This window comes from Lygodium microphyllum, chromosome 12 (assembly GCF_053477565.2).
Source record: "Lygodium microphyllum isolate KBCC chromosome 12, Lygodium_microphyllum_v1.1.10, whole genome shotgun sequence".
NCBI lineage: Eukaryota > Viridiplantae > Streptophyta > Polypodiopsida > Schizaeales > Lygodiaceae > Lygodium > Lygodium microphyllum.
The window spans coordinates 130,673,221-130,694,389 of NC_141146.1; the positions used below are offsets into that span (position 1 = coordinate 130,673,221).

The following is a 21,169-nucleotide window of genomic DNA, read 5'->3' on the forward strand; positions in this document are numbered from 1 at the left end:
AATGCTTACCTAGCTCATTGAACACAATGTCCCAGTGTCTTCTATGCTCCTCTTCATTCTGTAAAAATACAATCATGTCATCAAAGAATGTGTCTACAAATACTCTTTGTGGTCCAGAAATCTTGTCCATCATATGATTGAACATGGTTGTAGCATTTGTAAGTCCTAATGGTATAACGAGAAACTCATACAACCCAAAAGATGTCCAGAAAGTTGTCTTTGGTACCTCCTTCGGTCTAATAATGCGCATCTGATGATATCCTTGCTTCAAATCAATATGGCTGGAAATGGATGATCCCTACAACCTATCCATAATGTCATTGATATGTGGAATTGGAAATTGGTTCTTGATTGTGATCTTTTTCAAGGCATGATAATCAATGCACATATGCCACGAACCATCCTTGTTCTGCACCAAATGCATAGATGAACAAAAGGGGTGTTAAGGCTCCAATTACAGTCTTAACCTTAGTATGCATATGGGTACCTTATTTACTACGTAGGAAACAGCCTTTGAATGCGACGTGAAGTCATGTGAAGGGTGGATGTCTTGGTTGCAACTCCTTGTATGCATATTTTCGGATCTATCTTTCATGTATAATTGAAATCCTTCAAGATGGCGCCTTATTGGGGTTGTTGAGGTCATAACTTGAATGTTTGTCTTTGTCTCTTGAAAATTTGATGTCATTTACTATGGTTTCTTCATTTAGGAAATATGTGATTAACAATATTTAGGACAATGACTATTCTTAGCTATCTATGATGTGACTTGAAATCCTGTACCAGTTTCTCGAAAATTGAATGTCATTTTCTATCATTTTTTCATTTAGGAAGAATTTAGATTGCAATGTGACTTGAATTTTTGCTTCTATTGTCTACAATGTGACTTGAATTTCTGTATCATTTTCCTGAAGATTATTTGTTGTTTTTAATTATTTTTTGATTTAGGAAATCTATGGGCTGAATTTACAAGTATTCAGGGCAAATTTTCTATGTTGGCTGTTATTCTTGTGTTGCTATGGTAGAATAGGCCAATACACTTTGGTGATCTTGCCTGGTTCATGTTGGATCACACTCATGATTTAGGTGTCAAGTCTAGAGCAAGGAAACTTGCAGGAGGGTGATGGCAGTTATGTAATTGCTAACAAGAGAAAGGTGTCCTTTTCCATGAAGGTATAGGAGATACGATTTTTTTTTCATAATCAAAGCTTTAGGATGTTTCATGAATTCAAGGTGTTTTTGAATCTTTAGGCATTTTTGTGCACTTCTACAAGTGGAGGGTATCAGGTCATCCCTGCATTCAAGTTGTTTGAAGGCAGATAGGGATTCAAGTCATTTTTTTGTAATTCAAGCAGTTTTGGGAGTTTTTTTCAATTTAGATGTTCAAGATGGTGTGGAATAGAAGCTGACAACTAGCAAAAAGGGTGCCGACCAACGAAGAAGGAGATTAGGAGCAATTCCAAGAGAATAGAATGATGGGAATGGATTGACAGGAAATAGTCCTTAGGCTAATCTAATAATGAAGAATATGAAGATGTAGAGTAAGATAAGATAAATAAAAAATTGAATAAGAAAAGGGAGAAGATGAAGCAAAGGGTTGTCCACTTTTCTTTGGGGAAAAGAATAAAGGATTTTTAGAAGTATCGTGAAATGCAAAAGTTTCAAGAATAGCCTAAATAGCAACAATTTTAGGAATAACTTAAAGTGCAGAAGTGTTAAGGACCTACAAAAATGATAGGAATAGTGTGAACTACTGAAAATTATTGGAGATAATATGATAAAGGCAGACAAATCTGATCAATATAGGAGTTTTTAGGCAATACTTGCAAAAGAGTTTTTTAGGTAGTGTGAACTACAAAAGTTGCAGGAATAACCTGAATATCATAGGCTGAAAACCTGCTATTTCATCATTGCAAAAGTTAGGAGGTTGGCTGAAAGAAAAGTAGGTCATTTGCAAACTATATGCATGTTTCATCGTGGGTAAATTTAAGAAGCAGTGAAAGAGATGCAGAGTTTGCTTTGAGCATGGACATACCTTAAGATGTTGTCTGTATATTTATGAGTTTTGTGAAAGAGGAAAATCTTGCAAGTATTTTTGCATGGTTGATTTATGTATACCTAGTTCAATGGTATCCGCAAGAAGCTTTCTTTAGCAGCAAGGAAGGGTTCAGGCTCAAGGATGGATAAAGCATGGAAAAAGTTGAGTTCTTTTGAGAATATACTTGATGATGCCTATAAATGGCATGATGACCATGAAGGCCAGAGAGTTTAAGTCTTGTTCAAGTTTGAAGCATGATTGGAGATTGCTTAGAGCAATTGAGAAGCTCAAAGAGAAAAATGAAGATGTTCTAGTTTTAGATCATGATTCAAGTTCAAGTGATGATGATGATTGCTACCATTTACCTATGGTTTTACCAAACATTGAGGCTGAGGGAGTGAGAGAAGACAATAGCCAAAGCAACCAAGGATCATTGAGTGTCCCAAACCCAACAAAGGAGCTTATCAATGGGAGAGTGGAGCATCACATACCTTGCATTGATAACTTGAAGGCATTTTCCATATTTTGGTATCTTGCAAACTATCATAATCAATCTCCAATCAGTTTTGTTGAACAAGGAAGAAGTAATGAAGTAAGCATCAAGATGGTTGATCAGTTTGGTGATCAAGATGATTAGTTTTGTGTATAAAAAGGTGTTTTCATGAATGAAAAGCATAAGAATTATGGTTTTTTCAATGAAGATGCTATTATGGATGTTTTTCTTGGTTTTCTTACTGGTTTTGAGAATGATCGTTAAGCAAGGAAGTTAGATTTTAATGAAGAGGCTTTGCAACTACTTGAAATGCCATTACCTGTAGTTCAAAATGCCTCATTTTCAGATGTATTTTTTCAAGATACCTATATCAATAGAACGCTGAATATTATTTCAGATCATTATACTGTTCAGTCTGAAGAAATTCAGTAAGTTTATGCTACTGAAAACTTTTAGATTGTTTGCCTATATGATCAGTTTTTGGGATAGCAAGTTTTAGGACAGCAAATGATCAGTTTTCAGCAATGTTCAGGTTTACAACAGCAAGCTGAATATCAGGGTTTACAAAAATCAGTCAATACATGTGGTTTTCTTGAAGATTTGCAATGGAAATTCTCTATGAGTTGATCTTCCAATGCGATGGTTCAATGGCTTTCTTTTGAGTTGGAAAAGGAAAGTAATGCATCAAAAATTGCAGCAATTGAGGCTTTATCTGTTATCAATTGGCTTCAAAAGAGAAAGCTTTGGTTCAACAAGAGGTTTCTCATGTCAAGAATGTAATGGAATTGCAAGTTTCTTTTTGTTTTGAGATTATTAATGCTTTTGAGGAAGCTGTTTTGCAGAAAGTTAATGAAATTGTTGGTTTGCATACTCAATTAGCATTTTCTCATATTCTAAATCAAGATGTTATTCTTGAGGACGTGTATGCACAAACAATTAGTTTGGTGGATGAAGTAGAGGGTGATGAGGATGAATTATTTCTTTAGGCAAATCCTTTAGTGGTACCAATGTTTGAAATAGATGTGGGCAACATTCTTCAAGGATACTAAGAGCAACCCAAAAGTGCAAGAAATGGAGTTCCCAAACAATAAATTGTTCAACTTGTAGATCAAAACGGGTTAGGATAGTACCCTGAAGATCTTTTTGTAGGTTAGGAGCAGTCTGAATTTCAAAAGATGTTTGGAAGTGAGGAGTATAAAGTGGTTCAAGACCATGGAATCAGTCATCCTGAATCAGAAGATCAAGGAAAATCTCAAAATTAGGGAATTGAGGAAGTGCAATGTATGGACATCTCAAACATGCTTGATGAAGGAGGATAAAAGGCTATTATTTAGACTAAGCAAAGATATGAACACACTATGAGAAGGTCTGCAAGAGTGGTGGAAGATGAAGTACAGGAGGTCAACTTGAATGAGGAAGGAGAGGCTAAGCTTATCAAAGTAAGCATGTATGTTGAGGAGGACTTCGAGAAAGATCTCATAAAGCTGTGTAAGGAATTTCAAGACACATTTGCATGGAATTACATTGACATGAAATGCTTTGATCCCATAGTTTGTTAGGATAGAACTAACTTGAAGAAGGATGCCAAATCGATTATACAAAACCGAAAGCTGAATGTAGTTATTATTTTTGATATATTCTTGATTCTATTTACAGATTCTCTTTTTGATGATATCATGGGACTTGAGATGTCAAGTTTCCATCAAATTTCAGTAATTCAGGAGTGTTTAGGTTTGTTGGTAGTGTCAAAATTATAGGATGGATTGCAGAAACTTGAATTCTTGAAACAACAACCAAGTTCTTACAATAGCAATGGGAAGTGGTGCAACATTTTAAAATGCAGGATATGTACGAGGAAGTGCTACAACAATCTCAAAAACAGCAATTACAGCAGCAACTCGAAAATCAAAAGTTTCAAGAATCTGAAAATAGACTCGAAAGTCAGCAAATATAGGTTCTATCAATTTGGATTGATACCTAGCAATACTTTGCAAATGACGTGATGTAAATTGAAGTCGTGAAAGATTGTAATGAAGATGCAGATGCAGTTTTGTATTGTTTTCTTTTGCAAGTTTTCTTGGATTATCTTGCATATTTCTTTGGTGATGCTATTTCTTATTTGAGATTCAAGTTGTGTGTTACATTGTCATACATCTCTTATGATATAGATGGTAGAGTGTCATCGACATATTTGTTGATTGATGCAACTATTCTTTGTCATTGGAGTAGTGATCTACTTATTCAATCATTGTTCGATATCTTCATTTTCTATGATGTTTTGTGGATGTCACTGTACTTGATGGGCTTCCAACAATGGCATGTTGCTTTGAAGTGGTTGCATTGTATTTCACTTTGGATGAAGGGATATGTGGGTTTAGGTGATGGCTACTATGTAATCATCCACCAAGCTGTGCTAGGTGTTGAGATTTCAATTATACTCTTAACCTTAGTATGCAGGTAGGTGCCTTATTTAGTATGTATGAAACAACCCTTGAATGCCATGCGAAGTTGTGTGAAGGGTGGCCTTGTATGCATCTCTTTAGATCTATCTTTCATGTATAATCGAAATCCTTCAAGATGGCGCCCTATTGGGGTTGTTGAGGTCATAAACTAAATGTCCGTCTCTATCTCATGAAAATTTGATGTTGTTTACTATGGTTTCTTCATTCAAGAAATATGTGATTAGTAATTTTTAGGATGACAACTATTCTTGGCTATCTATGATGTGACTTGAAATCCTGCACTGGTTTCTTGAAAATTAAATGCCATTTTTCATAATTTTTTCATTTAGGAAGAATTTAGACTGCAATATTTTTTAGGACTGCGTTTCCCTTCTGTTGTCTACAATATGACTTGAATTTTTGTATCCTTTTCTTGAAGAATATTTGCCGTTTTTAATCATTTTTTGAGTCAGGAAAACTATGGGCTGAATATGAGTATTTAGGAAAAATTTTCGTATTGGCTATTATTCTCGTTTTGTTGGGGTAGAATAGGCCAATATAAAGGGGATGAGCTAGGCTGAAGCAGCCCCTTTTCTAATAGCTCATTAACTTGGCTCAATATCTCTTTCTACTAGATTGTTTGCACCTTGTAGGGTAGTTTATTTGGAGGGCTATTGCTAGGGATCATCAAATCTGTGGCATGATTCTTTGGCTTTTTTGCAGTAGTTATCTTGGAAGTGACTATGAAAAGCAATTAATATACAATTTAGAAATGACATGCGATCTTAATCTATACTAGACTTGTTCCCATCAGACACACTATCATCTTTATCCCTGACAGGAACCAAGTACGTTGAAAGATGATTTTTCATTACATTAGAAATGGTTGAAGCAGATACAATGATACCAATTTCCCTTTTAGCTTTACATCAAGAGTATGGCCCTTGCCATTATGTTAAATATGAATGACTTTGTCATGGGAATGAATCTTTGCATGCACACGATGACACCAAGGTATACCGAGTAGTACATCACAAACTTGTAATGGTGCAATGAAGAACTCTTCGCTGTGCACATAACTCTAAATGGGTAAATGAAGCTTCCTAATCAAGGGTGTGACAGGCTTTGCATCACCCTTGCATTGCATACTAATTTCTCTAGTGGGTCCCATCTCATCCTATTTGATGCCTAGATGGGCTGCTATGGTTGTGGAGATAAATTTGGTTCTTGCTTCATTGTTAAAGAAAATCAATGCATGCTAATCTCTAATATTTTCCCATACTCTAGGAAGGCGCCAGGCATTGCGAGGGTTGATGGAGGAGTGGCAACAGTCGTGAAGGGTAGACCACCACGTGGGTGAAGGTTGATGGTTGAAATCTGCACTATAAGAATGAGATTGAATGGTGGGTAGTCCGTCTATTTATAGATGTCGAAAGGTGCTCCAAAAAGTTAAAAGTTTTAAGGGACCATTGAAACTCTCTTGAACCGCGCACCAAATTTGTGTTTTTCATAAATTAAGCGTGTCTTGGGGTTGTTTGAAAATGCTAATTAGTTATAAAGCATGTTTTAGCTGATCACTTTCTTGCTCTTTTCAGGCATATTTGTAGATTTGCCTTTCTTGTCAACCTTGAAAGTTTGCTTCGATGTATTTTTCCCATCACCCTTGAAGCTTCAAGGCTTTCCATGCAACAAGGAATTAGCAGTATTTGCTGTCTCAATGAGTTGTGACATGCTGGTCAAAATGGTTTGAATGTAAAATCCCAAATCTCTTTAGATAGTCCATAACAATACTTTCAATTTACTCAAAAAGGGGGAGAACAAGATAAGAAACGACAGGTAGCGGCACTCCCAAAACTTCTTAGTATAGTGTTTGAAGTTCTTGCATTGCGACACATTAAAATTATGCCATGTGATCATTACATCAACCTCAAATATACTTGTCAACCATGTAGAAGTAAATGTTTGCTTAAATTGAATCCATGTTGATGGCGCTTTACTCTGCATCAATATTGTAAACTACTATTACAATGCATTCCCTTTTAGAAAAGTAGTTGCCTTTTGGATTTTTAAAGACTTTGTGAAGTTTTCTCCTAAATAGGCAATATCAAATCAATGAAAGAAGGTGTAAGCTTTCAATTTGTCTTGTGCCTCATTAAAAATTGCAAAGTTCATGCATTTACCACCCTCAGTATAATCTTTTGCTTCATCCATCGGGTACCAAATTACATAGGCAACTGGTTGCAAAAAGGGTGCACTTTTGTACCAACATTTTGACCAGCATTAAGTGGTGCATTAACATAATGAGCAGCTGTCCCATGAGTCTCAAAGATATTGGGCTACATAGATGTATTATCAAACATGTTACTTTTGGCCCTAGGCATCATGCCGACAGTGGTATAGATTGGAGTTTGCATTCCATTAGCCATTCATGGATACATTTGGCCTTGCATACCCTACATAGGTGGTTGTATACTATGTATATTTGGTCCATGTGTTCCCATGGCTGAAGTGTTTCAATGGAAAATTGATGCATCTCCAAAGTAGCCCAAGTGATCCATATTAGCATGGATACCTTGCTGTCCGTAATCAAATGGATTGGCACTACCAAGTTGGCCTTGCATTGGTATCAATTACCTCATTTCTAGCAATTGCTTTTGCTCATTGATTACATTGGGAGCATTACGAGGTTGTGTATGCTCTTCCTTCAATATATTTTACTTTCCTAAAGCTCTAGAGGATGGCTCTCTTTTCTTACCTATGGCGCCTTTCCTTGAAGAATTTATAAATCAAGAGAATTGAGGATCCTTTGCTAATTGAGCAAAGATATCAACTGCTATCTGAACCATCCTTCCTCCTTGGATAGGGTGGTAAATAACTTGATTAAGCACTAATTACAGCAAGCATAAAATTCACATAAATTGAAAATGTACATTTTACCACTTCAATCTTGGACTTTGGACATCCAATTGGCTCAAAAATTGGTGCCCCTTATGGTATTTCTTTATCTTATATTGCAAATGGAAGGAGCACAATTGAGATTCTATGATCCCCTTTGCTAATCCAAGTGCATCTTGCTATCAAAATTGAGTAGCAAGTCTCTAAATCAATTTGCCCCTTGGTTTGCTTGGGGATTGGCCTTCACCCTACTCCTTCAAAGACAAATTCAGTCCCAAATCTGATATTGGTTGGTTGATCTCTTGAATCTCCCTGAAATTTCTCCATTTCAATTGTTGGAATTCAAGTCCTAGGCCCTCAATTTTGAGCACACATCCTGAGGTAGCTATCAAAACCCTAATCTTTGCTGTAAATTAGAATTTACAGCAGAGATTGATTGAAATCTTTTCCTCTGATATCTCAAACTGTTGGAAAATGTTAAGATAACTTGAGAGATGGTTCGGGGATGTGAGAAAATGTTGTAGAGAGAGAAATTTTAGAGTTTCATTGCGAGAAACGCTAGAAAACAGCTGCTGCGTTGCTCAAACAACCATGGAAGTTGTCACCTATAGCTTAGGACCGTTAGAAAGAGTGTTGTCTCCTCCTGTATGCTGTCACTTGCACCAAAAGGACCTTGGGTTGTTGTCACCTGCTCTTGGAAGGCTCCAAATTGTTGTGACTTGCTGTAGGATTGGCCTATGGTGGCTGCAAATCATAACATCAATATATCCTTGTTCTTTAATAGCTTCCTCTTCTCTAACAATGACTGGAATAGACTTTCACTAGCCCTTAAAAATGTTTTTCCCACTTGCATGGGCAAGTTTTGCCAAGTGGCAACGCTCTAATCCCATTTTTCGGCATTATCCAAATTATTAAATTAATTTTTAGAATATAATTATTCTAGTGCTCAAAAAATCAAATTCACCAACCAAGAATTAAATTGGTTATGCTATTTTGTCTTCCAAGTATCCTTGAGTAGTTGTTGACCTTTAGATTGGCATTACTTAATTAATTAATGCAGTCTTTAATGTCATCACTGACATTAGTGGCCAATAAATTGGTCTAGGCCAAAACCTGATGCCGGTTACCACCTAGTACCTATTAGACATAACTTATTATCCCTTTTGGCTCTGGCACCAATTGATATCTTGGGGTCCTAGGTTTCACATTGTGAAATAGTTAACTTGCACATCACATGTGCAAGGCACATTACCACATTTAATTAACTTTTAATCAAATGCTAAGGAAAGCAATAAAATTCTCATCCCTACGACACTATCCTTAATTGATCTTTAAACTAATCATCATATTCTTTACCTTCTTGCTAGTCATTAGCCATAAGAAGCCTTGAAGGATCCATAATTTCGTCTACACCAACATTTTTGGCTTGGTGTTTTGTGCCTTGTCCAAGATCAATAGGTATTACTTTTCCCCTTTTATTATGTGCATTTTCAGACTGAGAGGCATCATCACTGCTTGATCCCACCTTAGTGTATGAAGACATTCTTGTTGTAATGGATTGCTGAATATAATCTCAGCACCAAAGCAATGCTTTTGACTTCCAATGTGGTATTGTGGGCCTATCAATTCAATAGAGTCGATGGTATCTTGACAATGGAACCATGAAACCAGCAAATCCTTCTTCGAAAGGGTGGTATTGACATGGTTAAGCACTAATTACAGCAAACAAAAGATTCACATAAATTGAAATATAAATGTTACCACTTAATCTTGGACACTAGGATTGATTAGTCCCAAAAATGGCGCTCCTTACAGTATTTCTTTAATTTGTCTTGCAATTGGAAGAAGTACACACTAAGGTTGCTCCAATCTCCTTTTCTTTCCAATGCCTCTTGTTGTCATAAATGATTAGCAAGCCTTCTTATTAGTTTGCCCCTTGATTTGCCCAAGGATTGGCCTTCAATTCACCCTTGGTTGGTCAATTTTAGCCCCAAATCTAATTGGAATGAGCCGAGCTCTTGGAAATGCTGAAATAACACAATTTCCAGCAACTGTTCCAAGTTTGGAGCCAGAAGAAGTCTAGGGTGTCATACAAAATGACTAAACTGCCTTTCGGGGCCATTTTTAATGAGCTTAAAAATGGCATAAAAATAGGACAAATTAAAGGCAAGTTTTGGTTGCTCAGATTTTATAGCTAGTCATTGCTGATCATGGAGTTTGTACTGCTGGTTGTGTTGTTTCTCAGCTGACAAAGCCACAACAGGGTGGAGCTTTCTTGAGCTTGAGGTATATTTCGAGGGAAGGTGGAGCTTTTCTGAGTGAGATTTGTTGTCTAGAGTTGGGTGATGGCTGTCCAAAAAAGGGCGAAAGCTGATTTGAGCATGGTAATGCTGTTCCAGGCTGGACAATTCTGTTCAAAGACCTTTTGAGTGCTCTTAGAGCTATATGTGCTTACATGCTATGGTTTAAGGCATTTTGGAGAGATTTGTCACGACAAATTTTGTCAGATAAGGTTTTTTAGCAAGATTGCTATTGAGCAGGTTGGTCTTCTTGCACCTCCATGGCATCATAGCTGATTTACCCACGTGTGCTATTCTTGGTCTTAGTTGGTGAGAGTAGTTGGAGACAGGTTAGGGTTGCATCTCATTTGCGTGCGGAATGTCTGATTTGTTTGGTTCAGTCGTATCCTTTTGAATTGTCTAGGATCCATTCGATCCATCCCAATATTTGTGCGATTTGGATAGGACAAAGAAAATAACCATTGCCAATTTCAAAAAAGTAGATTGTTTGAAAATCTTCCTCTTCCTCATGCAAGTTGCTTGTGAAGTTTCTGCATTTTTTATATGCCCCATCATAGTATTATCAACTACTATAGATAGCCAATATATCACATTTTTGTCCTTTGCATTCCATTCTTTCCATGTCTTTAATTCATCCGCAGTCATAGGGTTACTCAGCTCTAGCTCCTTTTCTTCATCTAAAACTAACTCGTAAAATCAAATATAATAAGTGATAAGGTTTCTCTACCTCTCTCCTAGCACCACCTCTTCTTCTACTACCTCCACCTCCACCTCTCTTACCACCTCCTCTTCCCCTACTTTTCTCTTACCACCTTTCTCTTGAATCTTCTCCTCTCTCTCTCTTACAAGCTACCACCTTTCTCTTAGAGTCTTTTCCTACCTTCTTATATTGGAACTTCAAAGTCGCTTACATCTATCTTCATCAATACTAAGTTTGTCATAGTATTTGCATTTGGTCGTGACTCTCTTCATGTTCATTGTTGAAGCAACAAATTCAAGGCTTGTTTTGAGTAGATATTGCCTTGTTACACTATTTCTTGGGTCATAACCCTCATCTTGAAGCAAGTAATACTTACTAGATCAACCCTTAATTTCTTATGTATTTTTTAATGACTGCATGAAACACCTCATTTTATCTGACATTATTTTGTGTTCGTTTTGTACCATGTAAAGTCCATAGACTGGACGGATAGGATGGACTGTACATGATTACCTTGAGATAGGTACTTGAGCATTGTAGATTTGTGAGTAGTTGTATTGGATTGGGGCCTACTGAGGGCTGAGTTTGGAAACCAGTGAGTGGGGCTCTTTAACCAGTAATAGTTGTAGGCAATTTGGTAATGATAAAGAAATACCGTGAGGGGGACCATGCCTTGGGGCTAATCTTTCTTTGTGTTCAGGTACAAGAGCATTCTACCAGATTGTATAATTTGTTTTTTTGTTGCTGAATTTCTTTTTTTAAGATCACATGCTTGCAAGCTAAATATCACTGCTTATTGGTTCAGGTCTGTTTCATCATCTATTTCTAGTAGGCATGCAAGGGCATCACAAGTGTTTCCATTATCTATTTCTAATGGTCTTGGTTGAGCAAAAACACCTAATGAACTTGCAATTTGGGAGGAAGCATATTGTGTGAAACTGCTGAAATAAAACAAAGAGATAAAGTCGAATCATTCTTTGTGCTTTTGAACCATTTGAACAATATTCTGTCCTCTGATTGATCTCTTTAATCTGAACATGTACAAGAACTATCCAGCATGAAGATGTTTGATATGTGTTTATGAGAGAGTCTCTCAAACAAGCATTCAGCATGGAGACTTAGTCCACATAATGTCATTCATGCATTATGTTGTGACTGGAGTTTTGGCTAAGATGTTACACAAAATGTCTTTGGGTGGGGGCCTTAAAGGTTCTTCTTGACCTTCTGAAGAATGATGGTCACAAAAAAGGACTAAGGCACATTGCAAGATGTTTGGGATCATGTATGGAATCTATATTTGAACATTTATATCTGGAATCATCATCACAACTAAGTTGGGTTGTGGATGGATGCCTTACCTTCTAGTATGAGTTGCCTTATTCAATTTGGGAGGTTCTTTGTTGACCTATTGAAGGAATTACCTCATGTTAGTAAATGGCCTCTGAATTTACAATAGCAGCCCTGAGTGCGGAGGAAATTCAACTTATTGACATTAGAGACCTGAAGTTGGTTTAACTAAAGATATGGTCAGTTTCTTGGTGTTTTTTGTTTTCTTAGCGCATCCATCAGAGATTTAGCTCCTATAATTTTGGTTGCAGTTTCAAGACATCGTACTTTTATGAACCTGTATGACAAAGCTCCTGCAATAGCACCAAATGTGTTTGTGGCTCCTAGTGCTGCTGTTATTGGAGACGTGAAGGTTGGATCGGGCTCCTCCATTTGGTATGGTAGTGTCCTACGAGGTAAGTTTCAGCACGATGTAAAAAAGCCTTTATATTATTTAAGAAAATACTCTCTTGTTTCTAACATGTTCAGCATGTTGACTAATATGAGTCACAAATGTTGCTTATGCATCACTGCCATCATAATGATAGTTAAAATCATGCACTTTGTCGTAGTGGGCCAGTACATATCAATCTTTCTGAAACTTGTTTGAAAAAAGGAGGGAAGGGTCAGGACATTTCCCTCTTTTCTCTAGTTAAAATCTCTTTGAGTCTGGTTTTATTGGCTTATGTAACATCCCAGTTGTGATTACTGTAGCTTCAGTCAGTTGTAGTAAGCTACTACACTATGTGATTAAAAACACATGAAGGAAAAGGGTTTTCTTAAATAAGAATGCTATTAAGCATCGAACAATGGCAGATGTGATGTGCCAGTGTTTAAGCATGGTTTGTTTTAGCACCTTGTTGGAGGTTTTAAACTGAATCCTTATAATTTTTGGATGCTCCAATCAAGATAGTCTACATAAGATTGACATATTTGAGTTTTGTAAAACCACCACTAGGGAATCTAAAAATCATGCTATAACCTACTTCTATAGCGCAACTCAAGTGTGCAGGTGCACACACGTGCACAGCCACACACACACACAACACATGCACATTGAAACTAGCTTAAGTGTACATGTACACATATATGCACAACCACACACACACAACACATGCACATTGAAACCAACTTTTCTTCTTGGCAAGGGTGGTAATGACCTGATTATTTACTAATTACAATGAGCAATAAAATTCAAATAAACTAAAATGCAAATGTTACCACTTAATCTTGGAAATAGACTCTTGATTGGCCCCAAAACTAGTGCCTCTTGTTGTATTTCTTTAGCTTCTATTAATACTAGATGAAGTACATTGAGATTAGGCTTCAATCTCCTTCAATTTCCAATATCTCTTGTTGTAAAAAATTACGAGTAAGTCTTCTTATCAATTTGCCTTTTGATCGAATAGGGGATTGGTCTCCAATCGACCCTTGGTTGGCCAAAATGAACCCCAAATCCAATCGGGATAGTTGGCTTCTTGAAATCTCTAGCGATTCATTGGATTCCAGCTGTTGATTTCAAGTACTAAGTCTTCAATTTTTTGGCACGGGACCTGAGGTGGTTGGTAAACCTAATTTTTGTTGTAAATTAAAAATAAACTGTTGAACACAGGGGAGAATAGAAAGAAAATAAAACGCTGCAAAAGAAGAGAACTCAGAGATGCAGTCGGGTAATGGAATCCATAAACTAAACCCAAGACAATTGCGTCAACAGTGATTCATTGGCTGTGTAGACAATGACATTGACATTGACGCTGGCTCTTCTCTCCAACAAGAAGTTCACTTGTTGAATGATGATGATGACTGAAGAGGAGGAGGAGCCCCAATATTAATAGCTATGAAATAGGCCTAAAATAGCAGCTGGTTTAATGTTGGACAATTGGTATAAAATGCTTAAAATGCCACTAATAAATCACAACAAAAATGCCTAAAATAATAAAAATGTCTTGAGCTCGAACAGGCATGCACAAACTCGCACATGAGCTAACAATCTTGCTAATACCCTCTCTCAGATCATGGGTGACGTGATATAATACAATGATACAATGATAATGACTCACTACAGTCCGTACAACATAGAACCACCAGAATAGAACCATGGATATCCGAGTAGTGGGTGATCAAGCCATCACCAAGGTGCCTTGGAGAGAACCTCATGTCGATGTTGATGTCGATCGTACTAGCTCTTGAAAATAGAGAAGAACCATAGCATGTCTCTGTGTCCATCATCAATGTCTTGCAATAGCATACAAGACCATCTTGTCAAATATCCCTCTTAATATATGTGACCATGGATTCCCTGCCTTTGGCCAAACCACTAAAGTGTCCCCTAATGTGAGCTCAGACTAGAAGCCAGTCCCACTTTTTGTCAAATAACCAGCTCATCACAAGCTTGGATGTTAATCCTAGATCTAGGGTTTAAACTTGTCAAACTTCGGTCGATGCGTTAGGGATGTTTCTCTCTAGAACTTGTGCAGTTGTATACCTGTTTAGATGAGGTTCATTGATCCCATCTCACCTCCATCTCACACTCCCTCTCTAGCACTGGAGAGTCATAAGGGATGACCACATCACCTGGACTAGAAAGCAACAGAGGAAGGGGCAACCAAGCCCTTCCCTTGATCTGAAGAAGCGGATCCCTTCTATGCCTTGGACTTCTCCCTGGCTAGAGGATTTGAGTCGGAGTTGGAGGAAGAGGATGACTCATCGGAGGAGTTCACATTCCGCTTTTTCTTTTGTGGGGCTGCTAACTCCTTGCAATCCTTTCGCAAATGGTATTTCTTACCATAGTGATAAAGTTCGGCCTTCAACTTCTTCTTCTCGTTGCCCTTCTCCAAAGCTATAAAAGGCCTCACCAGAACCTCCATAAGGAGATGGAAGCCTCCCCTGTAAATGCAAAGATGCCTCATGCTCAAGCAGCATTAAGGACATATGGGTGAAGCTCACAGGGGTAGATGATGTCTACGTCCTCAAAGCATTAGCCACTCCATCAAAATCCGAGGGAAGCTTGTATAGTACCTTTCCCACGAGATGTGCCTTTGGAAGGGCAGATTGCATGTGTCGAAGTTGCTCATGTACTTATGTAACACGGAGAAAAAATGACTAAATGGTGTCCTTAGCCTTAAACATTCATGTGTTGAAAATGTTCATGAAGGGTCAGTACACAAATGGTGAAAGGTGCCTCGTTCAACATCTGAAGCTTTGATCATACTTAGGGAGATGGCTTGCAGGAGGTAGCCATTGGGAGAACTTTAAAAATACATCAAAGAACAACAGAATAGCCACACATATCATCTGTATCCCACATAAGCACAGCTTCCTCTTGGTTGTCCTCATCAAAATCTTCATGATGTGGAAAAGGACACCGAGGATGAAGAATAGCTCCACAAACAATATACCATAACCTCTTTTGCACAAACCAAGCTTTCGTGACAGCAGTTCATGTTAGATAGTCAGGCCCATGTAACTTATCATCCGTAGAAGTGCTCGGAGGAGCCATATGGAGAGGATAAGAAGAGAAGATAGAAAAGGGAAGGTATATAGAGAGAGAGTACAGCCACACCAACATGACAAACTACACCAAAGGAGAGTTCACACGCAGTATTCATAGGCTGATCACAGAAAACACAATGCTGACAGCTCCAAAATCCGCAAGAAAACAGTTAAAAGATGTTCCCTAGTAGTAGAGAAGTGTCAGATGCTGAAAATTCAGGAAAACTGGGTTTAAAAAAACAAGCGACAACAAGACAGGCTCCACCAGATGGAGCAACAGGTCGCAGCCTGAAAACGCAGGTCCAGTTGGGGCTGACATCAGCTTATGCTGCATTAAATGCAGCAAATGCAGAGGAATCAGATGAAAATCAGCATGATGGGCAGCAGCAAACAGTCGCTTGATCAGCAAATGGAAGGAAAAACTGTAATGAGTAGAAAAACCAGTAGCAAGTACCTAGTTTCTGCAATTTGATACCATGTTAGAAGTGGTCCAACAATGGAAACATAGAGAAGTGCTGAAATAAACTACTGAACACAAGATAGAAGAGAACGAAAATAGAAGAACGTTGCAAAAGAAGAGAACTCAGAGATGTGCTTGGGAAATGGAATCATATACCAAACACGAGACAATCGCATACAATAGTGAGTCATTGGCTGTATGGGCATTGGCATTGAAGGGGGAGCCCCACTATAAATAGCCATGAAATAGGCCCAACGTAGTAGCTGGTCGGCCAGTATTAAATGTTGGCTGAGTGGCATAAAATGCCACTAATAAATCACAACTATAATGCCTAAAATAATGAAACTGTGCCTAGCCCTGATATGCATGCATGGACTCACACATGAGTTGGCAATCTTGTTGATAGAGATCTGCTGTAAATGGCTCAGGGAATGACCATAGATGAGAGAGAAAGCTGAAGAGAAATCTCTGATTTCTATCGCAAGAAAGTGCTCACATTTGCTATTGCTCTGCTGAAAATAGCTGAATGACTGCAGCCCACCACCAATTGGAGCCCTGCATGTAGTTGCCTCTTGCTGTGGACTCCAAAATTGCTCTCATTGCTTGTAGACAACCTACAAGGGGGGTCACCTGCCTCCTCCAATGGTCTCCTGATCAGCTAGGAGTAGCTCTTTGACAGTCTCCAATGGCTGGAAAATTGCAAGAGCAGCTGTCTTTCTTTTCCTCTTACAACCCCCACAATATTGGAATGAGTCTCCATCAACCTCTAATAGCTTTTTCCTCATGCATGGGCAAGGTTTGCCAAGTCGTACCCTTGTACATGCAAATTTCAGCCATTTAAATTAATTTTCAGAATTAATAACTCTGAAAATCAATTTCAACGCCTATCTTTACCCAAAATATTAATGTGCCCATCCACAATTAAATTGGCTAGATTATTTTGGCTCCCAAGTGGTCTTGAGTATTAATTAGCTCCCGAATTGGCATTAATTAAGTAAATAATGTCTAGTTTCTAATGTCACCACTGACATTTAATGGCTAATTAAATATCCTAGGCCCAAACTGACATCAATCACCTCCTAGTACTTGACTAATATAATGTATTTGATTTAATTGGCTTTCATATCACATATGCACCTCACGTGCACATTTCATTGTTGGCTAAGCCAAAATTTCCACAACATTAAATTTAATGTCCTCATCACACACACACACACACACACACACACACACACACACAGAGGTGTGTGTGCAGGTGCATGCATGTGCATGTACGTGTGCATGATTTAGTTTATAACATAGTAGTAAGCTAGAGCCAGCTTCCTACATGACATTTTGTTAAATCATATTCAGACCTATCCTGGCTAGCCAAAAGGCTTTTGTGTGCATTCTGCTGCTGCAATACTAACAAATGACTGGTGTGCTCATCTTGTCAATAATCAATCTATAGAGAAAGGGCATGTCTCAAAATCCTTGTTTGTATCTGCAAAAAGCTGTTGAAATGCACACACCCTGTATGGGGTAGCATGAAGTGCAAATGTTCAAAATGCAGCAGGAAACCTGCAATAGAAATTTGAGAGATGTAGTGTTTTTTGTTTCTGCTGCAAAAGATCCTGCCTTGTTAAGCTACATTGAGTTAAGCTGAAGCCTTTTGGCTCTTGACTAATGAACTTTCCACTCTGATCCTGTTTGTTTTGTTTAACAGAAGTTCGGGCTGAAGTTGAAATTAGAAGTTGTAGCATTGTTGTCACAAGCTTTTCCATTTATTTTTTCACTCATGTATGTGCAGGAGACATAAATAGCATTATTGTCGGCTCTTCAACCAACATTCAAGACCATGCTCTCATTCATGTTGCCAAAACAAACATAAGTGAAAACACACTACCAACATCTATTGGCAATGGTGTGACAATAGGTAAGTAGATACCAGATCCTCTATGCCACTGCCATGCTGTGAAGCTTAGTTGAGCTTTTGCTCTTAAGGCTATTGAGTATTACTCTGCTCACTGCATTGATAGGGCACAGTGCTGTACTGCATGGGTGTACGGTTGAAGATAGCGTATTGATTGGCATGGGAGCCACACTTCTGGAGGGTGTTTATGTGGAATCAAATTCAATTGTTGCTGCTGGAGCTGTTGTAAAAGAAAACACACGAGTATCAACTGGAGAGGTATAAAATCTTTCATCATTGTTCTTTACAATACATGTTGCAGCTTTGAAGGCTTCAGATTTATCGACTTATTAAGCAATGCAGCTATGGCCTAGTTTATACAACCCTTAAGTGACTCCTTGGTGCCATTTGAGACATATAGAATCAACAAAGAGAATAAAATCATAATAGGTGACAAACTGTTCATGTTATGCATCCATAATTTTAAATGAGGGGCATCCATGCTGCTTTGTATATGTGAGCGGAACTGGTGGGTATGGATCTCCAAACATGAGACATGAAGGCAATGAGCAGGAAATAGACAAGCCCTTGGTATCATTTTTTTAGGTCATAGAGAACAAACTCGCTTTCAACTAAGGCTGTAATAGACAGGCGTGTGTATTTACGAGAAAGGAGTAGGGTATGTTCAAAGTGGTTTCTGAGAAAGTTACTTAACATGAAAAGACTCAGATTATCGACTTATTAAGTTAATCCAGATAGCAGAAAAGTAAGTCCTTAAGAGGTGGCCGAGTCTACATGACCCTCAAAGTGACTTCTTGGCGGCCCTCCGTAGAGCCACACAAAGAAGGACATCCATTTGGGAATGGATGAGCTGGATCACTGGCGCAACTGAATGACAAGTTATTGAGGAGCTATTGGAAGTGCAGAACCCCTTTCTGCAGTGAGAGGAAATCAGGGATCAAAGGGCAAGGGATGGGCTTTCAAGCAGGGATGAGGTATGCAAGCATGGAAGCTCTTCTTGCTTCACATGTCCTTGATTTGTTCTCCCCGGTGTTGCTATGGGTAAAGAGAAGAGAAGAAGCACACTTGGTGATGATACCATGTTGGCGTGCATGCAGAAGTGGGAACATGAGAGAGAGAGAGAGTGTGTGTGCATGCAGAAGTGGGAACATGAGAGAGAGAGAGAGTGTGTGTGTGTGTGTGTGAACACAGAGAAGAGAGGACAAAACCTGATTACTTTGGAATGAAACTTGTAACTACAAGGCTGATGTGATGGGATTGGCTCTTGCATGGGTGTTGGAAGGCAGTAGAGTGAGGGTGCTGGATAGGAGTAGCAAGTGAAGAGAGAATATTGACAATGAGGAGAGAGCATTCTTGGGAATAAAAGGTCATTGTGCCTTTTATGGTGTTCGGGTGTGCACGCACCCTTACACATGTACTATATATATATTATCAAAAACCTAAAGTGGTACTTGGAGATTGCACCCACATCAGTGTTGTGCTTACTCTCTCTTGCTCTCTACTCTGCACTCACTCTCTCACTGTGCGAACCCCAACATTGTGTGTCTCGATCCTCGTGCACTCTGTTGACAAACTGGTATCAGAGTTGCGGCAAAGGTGTGTGCGCTTCCTGTGGCAAGCAATAGGTCAAGCTGTGCAGGCGACAGCTTTTCAGGCCAGTTCAGCAGTCCATCGCAAGAGGCGTTCGTCAAACCAGGTAGGCACAAGTCATTGGCTAGCTGCATGTCACGTTTTCAGGTGGCATGAGCTGTGAAATTAGTTGATGGCCTGGACAGTCAGGCATGAGTTGTGACAGTTAGGCGATAGCCTAGACAGATCAAGCATCAATAGGTGACAGGCTAGACACATCAGGCTTGAGCAGGCAACGGTCTAGCAGACATCATGCGATAGGAGGAAGGTGTCACAATGTCAAGATTTGGCAGTCTTTTCCATCATTTTTAAAAATTAATTTCTACAATCTATTTCCCTTCCCAATGATGAGCGTTCACATGCATAAGCACATTGTGAAATATTGAGCCAAAAAATTGGGGCTTTTCTTGGATTTGGGGATTTTGTTATAGAACACGACAATTTGATTTAGAAATTGCAAATTTGGTGCACATTTGCCCAGGAAATTTAGGGTTTGACCCGAGAAAATTAAGGCTTTTGCAGAATTTCATCAAATTGTGCAAGAATTACCTAGTATATGCACTTGGGTACATGTATTGATGCAATTTTGGTGGATTTGTCTTTGAAAATTTGGGACTTTTGACTGCAATTGTCAAATTTGTGCCGGAGAATGCATGTGGAGCAGAAATTGCAACAGAATTTTGGGGATCTTATGTGCAATTTGTGCATTGGCCTATAAATCTGGCTGTAATTGATTGTGGAGTGTAGTAGTAGACATTTTCTAATTCTGGGGATCAATTTGTGGATTTGAAATTTCTGCAATTTTTCGATTTTCACTGCTGGTTGGCACTAGCAGCATACTGTGGTTATTTGTGTGACATTTGGGCTTGCATTTGCTGATGTTTGAGTCAATTTCGTGCTGCAAATCATGGCACATCAAGAAGCTTGAGGGTGTACGCAATTTTGCAATATGGAAAAAACAGTGCTACAATGTCTTGGTACAGAAGAAATAGGTGAAGCCCATCAAAGCGAAGGGAATAAGATCAGCATGTATGGAACAAGAAGAGTGGGATGATTTGGATGAGCTTGCATGCTCGATCATAGAGCTCTAGGTGTCAGACAACTTGCTCTTTAACATTGAGAAGCTGAATTCTGCATATGAAATGTGGTGAAGACTCGAGGAATTGTATGCTCAGAAAAGTGTAGCCAGCAAGGTTTATTGGTTGAAAAAGTTGATGGACCTTGGTAGCCATGTTTTTACATTTGAATGAGTTTAAATCAATTTTCAGTCAGCTGATTGCTTTGGATTTCCACATTGATGATGAGTTCAAGGCTACTTTCTTGTTATGCACTTTGCCTAAAAGTTGGGATACTTTTAGGACAGCTTTGAGTAACTCAAATGCTCAGCTATTATATTGTAATGTGAAGAGTTCTTTGTTGATGGAAGAACTCAATATGCAAAATAATTCAGCAAACAAGTATTCTAATGCATTGCATGCTAGAG

General features: G+C 38.5%; 1 protein-coding gene across 3 annotated transcripts in view; it reads left to right on the top strand.

Moving 5' to 3' along the window:
* The window catches only part of LOC148028273 (gamma carbonic anhydrase 1, mitochondrial-like), a 93,871-nt gene that overhangs the window by 28,155 nt on the left and 44,547 nt on the right, over window positions 1–21,169 (top strand). For all 3 annotated transcript variants that reach the window (XR_015692710.1, XR_015692711.1, XM_087690068.1), the window contains exons 2-4: window positions 12,466–12,609; window positions 17,935–18,060; window positions 18,164–18,315. Coding sequence is in view for 1 of the 3 variants with exons in the window: in XM_087690068.1 (XP_087546194.1) it covers window positions 12,466–12,609; window positions 17,935–18,060; window positions 18,164–18,315 (422 nt within the window). In the remaining 2 variants the exon portion in view is untranslated. The remainder of the gene's footprint in view (window positions 1–12,465; window positions 12,610–17,934; window positions 18,061–18,163; window positions 18,316–21,169) is intronic.